Below are 6,305 nucleotides of genomic sequence, written 5' to 3'. Positions count from 1 at the left end.
GTTCTGGTATCTTTTTATAAAGAAACAGATCATGATTTATTGCTCTGCCCTAACAAATTAATATTTGCATTTATGCATGTGAGTGAGTAGACAATAGAAAATTAAGTCCTGAATGTAATATACTGGCAAATTTTTGTTAAATACTGGCAATATTTATTGAGAGTATGAGAATAAAATAGCAAGAAAACACAACTTCAGCAAAGCAGCCATTAGCACTAAGACCAGACATGCTTTTTTTCATACAGGCAGCCCCTCAACCCAAATTTCTAACTAACTTTTTTCCTAGAAAATGCTTCCTTGCCCTCTTTTCTAATTGCCTAATGCTTTCTTATTAGTTTCACATTTTTAAGGTATAGGTTTTTTCTAGTTCAATGCACAGTTAACTAAATAGCAGTAATTTTAAAAGCATCCCAACAGAATTTTAGTTTGAAGCTGTAATAAAAATAATATTTATACAAAATAAAAATTGTACAAAAAAAGTACATCCCTGCCAACCAGTCTCAGAATTCTTTTGATTGTAGGTAGGCTTACAGTCAACAAGCCTCTTCAAAATACATTGGTTTTCCACAACGATGTTTGTGATTTTTCTGTTTTGCTTGCGTTTATTTGAGCTATAAACAAAAATGAACACATTTGAAAACACATTTTCTGGCTAATGAAATGGTATTTGTAAGGCATGTATATATTGGTTGCAAGTGCCCATGGTCAAACAACACATCCTGCCCCCCCCCAGCCTTTCAGTGAATGCTGTAATCACATATCAGCTTTGGTCAGCATTTCCATAGCAGCATGTTAAGGGCTGTATCTTTATCACAGCTCATTGTCATGTCCTTTCCCTGCATAGTTCTGTCTTAAATCAGACGGTCAGACAGGGCTTTGAGCAACCTGGTCTAATGGAAGGTGTCCCTGCCCGTGGCAGGGGGAGTTGGAACTGGATGATCTTTTAAGGTCCCTTCCAACCCACCCCATTCTGATTCTGTGATTTTACAGCATTCGTGACTACAGGCACCACCAAATAGGTAAAGTGATTTCTACTTGCGAAGATCTAAAAGCGTAACTGCATGCGGAAAGAAAGTAGCAACAGAACAGCTACTGTGAATACTACGGGGAGGCAATGATAACACATTGCGATTCCATAAAGGAATGTGCACTACTTGTGCAGGCTCTTTCAGTGCAAATACACATCCGCAAATACAGAACCAGAAATCACCTTGTTGGCTTGCCTTGGACGGCTGGTTGCGAAGTTAATCAATTGTGGGGAAATCACAATGACAAAGCGAGTTTGGGGTTGCAGTCCATGCATTAGGGCCATTTGGAAAAAACCTTTAGGAGAACTGAGGCTGGCAGAAAAAAAACCCCAGGACAATAGCTAGTGAAAGATGCAGTCAAAGCCCTAGCAAGCAGCAATGTTTCCATATCTGGATGGTATAGGATGATAGCCAGCATAAATTTGCACAAAATGACAATGACTAGAGGAAGCTCTGGAAGAAGAAAGAATACAACGTAAGCATTTCAGTAGACACATTTTGTACACAATGAAAAGGATTAAAGTCTCCAAAAAGTGGTTCACCGAGTGTTGCAGAAGGCGTGCATGTGTGTATGAAATACAGAATGGACTGAAGGCAGAACTCTGTAAGGATGTACTATAGTAGATGGGGCTACAGACGCAGCTGAACTCTAAAAAGAACAGAACTCTCAAAATATATTTAACTCTTCAGGAGATGAGGTAGGAAGGTACTGACACCAGTAGGTGCTAATTTAACTCCCTCTATTATAGACAGCCCGTTCTGAAGCTGAAATGTTTCATCAGTCACTCCTACAGGAGCCCTTCTGTGGATATCATTTTGTGTAGGGTGGTACAGCTTTTTAGAAACATTATGAGTGGAAAGGCTGACAGCTGCAGTTCTACTTTTGTAAATTGTAGATCCATTCCACTGTATTATTCAACACCCTTCCTTCCTACAGACACAGGCACACACCTGCCCCCCGGAACAAATGGAAGCAGCTACCTCACCTGCAAGTGTTCTAACAGTCCACCATCCCTGTCCTTTGCTGTATCTCAGCTAGCCTTTCCAAGAGCTTCTTAGTATCTCTTTCACCCTGGCCAATCTGCTTTTGATCCTCCTGTGCAAGAGATAACAAGCTGTCACCGTTTAGAGCAGGGTGGCAATAATAGCCACAGGGACACAGAGCACGTGGTCTGCTTTGCAGTCATCACACAGGACTGTGAGCACGTAGTTGCTCACCACTGCCAGCATGATGAGTACAACGAAGCTCTAAATGGCTGTCCAGGCACTTGCTGGAATAACAGGGCTGTTGTCAGAGGTGGAGGGGCTGCAGGGGCTGTTGATGGGTCTGTTTTAACCAAAATCAGGACATTAGCTTGTAATAGTCTTGTAAGAATCTTGACTGAGCTGCCTCTCACAGTTGTTATGTTGCCCTGTTCATTGCCCATATATATTTTTAAAATATATTTAAAAAACTACTACCTTCTCCTCATTTCTGCACTTAGTCACATGCAAAGTCACCATGTTCTCTTGCTGTTCTTTGTCACTACTTCCTTGTTTTCCTTCTCCCAGCACTCCTATTTATATATGCATATAAACAAACTAATAAGGTAAGAAAGCAGAAATGTATTCAATGTTTTTTCCCCTATCTTTACCCTTTCTATCATTACTTTCATTTGGCAACTCAAAGGCTAAAGAAAGGCCCCTGCTCTACATTTACCTGAAGACTTCCCTACCACCTGAGGCATTGCTATGACACAGACTTGGGGGTACCATTACCAAAATATTGCTCAGGTTAAAAGCCTGAGTCTGTGCATGTGGAGGTTTATTATCCCCACAAGGTCTTGCTCAAGGCAGGGGGAAGCCTTAAGTGAAAAGAAGTCTTATGAAGTTTTCAGTCTCATATCCATTCACCCAGCTTTTCCTCTGTCAGCATCCCCCCAATAAACCCTGAAAACAGCTTTTGCTGGGGAGAGCACTACAAGTCTGCATTGCTTTGTAGAAGCAGTTGAAATAGGAATAATGTTTTAGACTTGCAGAGACAGGAAGGGGAGTACTCTCATTTCAGAGCTACCTAATCACTGTTCAGTAATATTTTCCTATTTACATGCCAAACTAGTAATACTGTGCCTCTACTCACAGTAAGTGAACTGCAATATTGCTTAAAGGTTTTTCTGTTTACAGAAGGATAAACCTGGATCAAAATATTCCTTCACGTATTTTAGCTCAAGCTTCATCAGAAGTCAAATTCATTTGAAAATATAGTAATTCAGCAAGTCTATTTACCGAGATACTAACTAGCTACAGTTTGAAAATATCTAGTAATAAGGAGAACTGCAATTTCCCAACAGGATCGCTAAAAATCGTTCCTGCTGAAAGCAGCTCCTGTTTCTCTTCCTTTTGTTCAAATTATAGTTTAAATAGCTTAAGATATTATTAACACAGAAACGTTTGGGCTGGAAGGGACCTTTAAAGATCATCTATTTTCAACGCCCCTGCTGTGGGCAGGGACATCTTTCACTAGGTCAGGCTGCTTCAAGCCTCGTCCAACCTGACCTTGAACACTTCCAACGATGCAACATCCACGATGCAACTGTTCCAGTGTCTCATCACTCTCATCCTAAAACATTTCTTCCTTAAGTCCAATCCAAATCTATCCTCTTTCAGTTTATAACCGTTGCCCCTTGTCCTGTCACTACAGGCCTTGGTAAAAAGCCTCTCTCTCTCTTTCTTACAAGCCCCCTTTATATACTGAAAAGACACAATAAGGTCTCCCCAGAGCCTCTTCTTCCTATTAGCAGTTTTTCAGTAAAAAAAAAATACCATCTTGGGTGTTAAACAAACCCAACACACCACAAAATTCTTGAGTGAAGCGTGAAGGTGCAATACTTTTAGAAACATACCAAATTCTTATTCTTGCAAATCAAATAGTCAACAACACCTAGACTTCTCTTTTTCACAGCTCTTTGCTCACAATTTACAACTGTGACAGACTAGGCTAAATACTGCACAGTGCCCATCTTTGCCAGAGGTATTTGTTCATGTTCACAGGACTTTAACCATGTCATGGACTAGCTTCTGATGTCACAGCAAGAGCATCTATTATAACTTCCAGTGATACCACCAGTCAAATCTCTAATATAGTTAATTTTCCTTGATATTTAAGGTTAGAAAGGCAAAACTTAGACAATCAGATGATACCTTTTTCAATGCATATAAGCACTCCGTAACAGGAATAGTTCATTCAGACCTAAACACTCGATTTTTACATTTCATTTTGCAAATCTGGACCTGTAGACACGTTTCTTGTAGTTTCTAGTAAGAACATGTATATATTTACATTACTACCCTCAAACCTGACTATATTCAAAACTGAATGAAAGACTGATTTATTTAGCTCACTTCCCTCAAAAATGTTTATTATTATAAGTAACAACAAAAAATTCATAAATTAATCAAGGTGGATTTTGGTTCTGGGTTTTTTCCTGCCCCCAAATACAACAGAGGAAGCGTTCATTCAGGAGGACTGCATTTGCAGCAAACTGAAGCATGACACAAAGGAAGATTACATTACTTTTAAAAGGGCTGTAACCTGTTTAATTATTTCTAAAAAATATGCCATTCTTAAAAATGAGGCCTTCCAAGGAAGGCAGATACCAACTGCAGCACAGACCAGCAAAGCAGTTTTGCCCACATTCCACAAGACAGGAAGAGAACACAGTCTTCTCCCCAGTCTCTTCCTTAACCCCAGGAAACACAGGAAAGAAACTATGACCTTGGCGACAGGCTCATTGTACAAAAGTCATGCCCATCACCATAAAAATACCACTGACACAAACAGCAGAGAACGCACCAGGACCATTGTATGGCCTGCCAATCAGAAGTCATTCGTCTTTTATCATAACAAGTCATGATTGTCTCCTTCCTAGCCTTTCCATGTGGCTTTATGGCTTTGTTACAGTTCCCATGGCCTCCCATCTTCTGAAGTTGACTCCCTAGTCTTACTTTGTGCCCATGCTGTTTGCAGTTATACCTGGAGACTCCAGACAATCCCAAATTGTGACATGCTCACATTTTGCTGCTAGATAACTCAGCAGGTCAACAAACCACACCACCTGTGATCCGCTTACAGTATGCCTATCCAGCTGCTATCAGTCACACCAACAGAAACTACTTTCTCTTCTACTCTCTCATAAGCTGAGTAAGTATTTGAAAGGGACCAAAACCAAGATGGAAGTGCAAGAAGCAGTCCTGCAGCTGGCTATAAGCAGATGTATTTCCACTGCTAAAGATACAAGATCTGACATCTCCCTCAGACTAATTTCAGCAGAGGGAAATACGCAGGACTGATACTCCAACTATACAGCTACTTCGATCCATTGCAAGGCAGACAGAAGCTGATACAAAAACCCAGTACAAGTGTTTCTGTTCACTTTAGCAACAATTATACAGGCACACTTTTCACAAAAGAAAACAGCTGCACAAAGAGCAACTGCGCAGAGAACAAGCTAGTTCCAAAGTGAGGGTGAAGTTCATATGCCTTGTCTTCTGCTGTGCTGTGGCAGCACTCATGACAAATCACTAGTGGCATGCAGGAAGGCAGTCCCACTAACATAAATTGATAGTGATGAATCATCAAAACACGCATCTTAAAAAAAGGGCAATTTTTCTGTTCTGGCTTGACAACATCCTCTAATGAAAGACTGTCTTTGGATTCATCACTTGTACACAAGCACTTCACTTTACATTTTAAATGCCTTTAATCTTGTCCCCAAATTTGATACTTCTATTGTGTTGCAGGCAGCCAACCAGAAATCTTCCGGAGACACTGCTACCAAGATCAGAGTCTAGACTAACATCTTCCATGACTCAGTTTGTTTTCAAGAAAAAGTGGGGGGGGAAGGGGGAAGGCATAAAGAGAGGCAGTTCTCTGACAGAACTTCATAACAGGATTGGCAATAGGCACTCATCCTAGTGGAAAGTCTTCCACAACCAGCATATTTTATATTAAACTTAGTTTTAGCCCTGCAATTGCTGAATGAGGGCAGGAACATGGGTTTGTAGAGAGCCCTGCAAAAAGGACCCACGGTGTAAACCAGCCCAAAATGATGACTCCATTTCACCACTGATCCTCACTACAAAGTATTTAAGAGCAGCAAGGGGGAACCTACAGTGCACTATACAGGAAGAGTTTTATTCCCTGCCAAATGTTAATAGATACACCTCTTCACTACAACCCTAAAATTAAGTAGTAACTCTACTTACTATGTGAGGACATGTAGCAATTTCAACTGCTTA

The 6,305-nt window shown here is 40.5% G+C and overlaps 1 protein-coding gene across 1 annotated transcript; it reads right to left on the bottom strand.

Moving 5' to 3' along the window:
- Positions 1-49: 49 nt before the first annotated feature.
- LOC142364249 (uncharacterized) lies at positions 50-6,285 on the bottom strand. Its single transcript, XM_075443554.1, has 6 exons — positions 6,273-6,285; positions 4,777-5,074; positions 3,831-3,895; positions 2,031-2,213; positions 1,211-1,323; positions 50-652 (listed from the first exon to the last, which is right to left on the bottom strand). Exons 1-6 carry the CDS (start codon positions 6,283-6,285, stop codon positions 422-424), a joined length of 903 nt encoding a protein of 300 aa, XP_075299669.1. The 3' UTR covers positions 50-421.
- Between the last annotated feature and the right edge of the window lie 20 nt (positions 6,286-6,305).

This window comes from Opisthocomus hoazin, chromosome 26, assembly GCF_030867145.1.
Source record: "Opisthocomus hoazin isolate bOpiHoa1 chromosome 26, bOpiHoa1.hap1, whole genome shotgun sequence".
NCBI classification, from domain to species: domain Eukaryota; kingdom Metazoa; phylum Chordata; class Aves; order Opisthocomiformes; family Opisthocomidae; genus Opisthocomus; species Opisthocomus hoazin.
The sequence above is the reverse complement of the archived record's forward strand: the minus strand, read 5'-3'. Positions and strand labels throughout refer to the sequence as shown.

Excerpts from the sequence above, each read along its gene's own strand:
- LOC142364249 (XM_075443554.1), bottom strand. Across the intron at positions 1,324-2,030 it reads AAGGACAGGGATGGTGGACT|GTTTTTTCCAAATGGCCCTA; the intron begins GTTAGAACACTT and ends GTTCTCCTAAAG. Across the intron at positions 653-1,210 it reads GTCCAAGGCAAGCCAACAAG|CCAGAAAATGTGTTTTCAAA; the intron begins GTGATTTCTGGT and ends CCATTTCATTAG.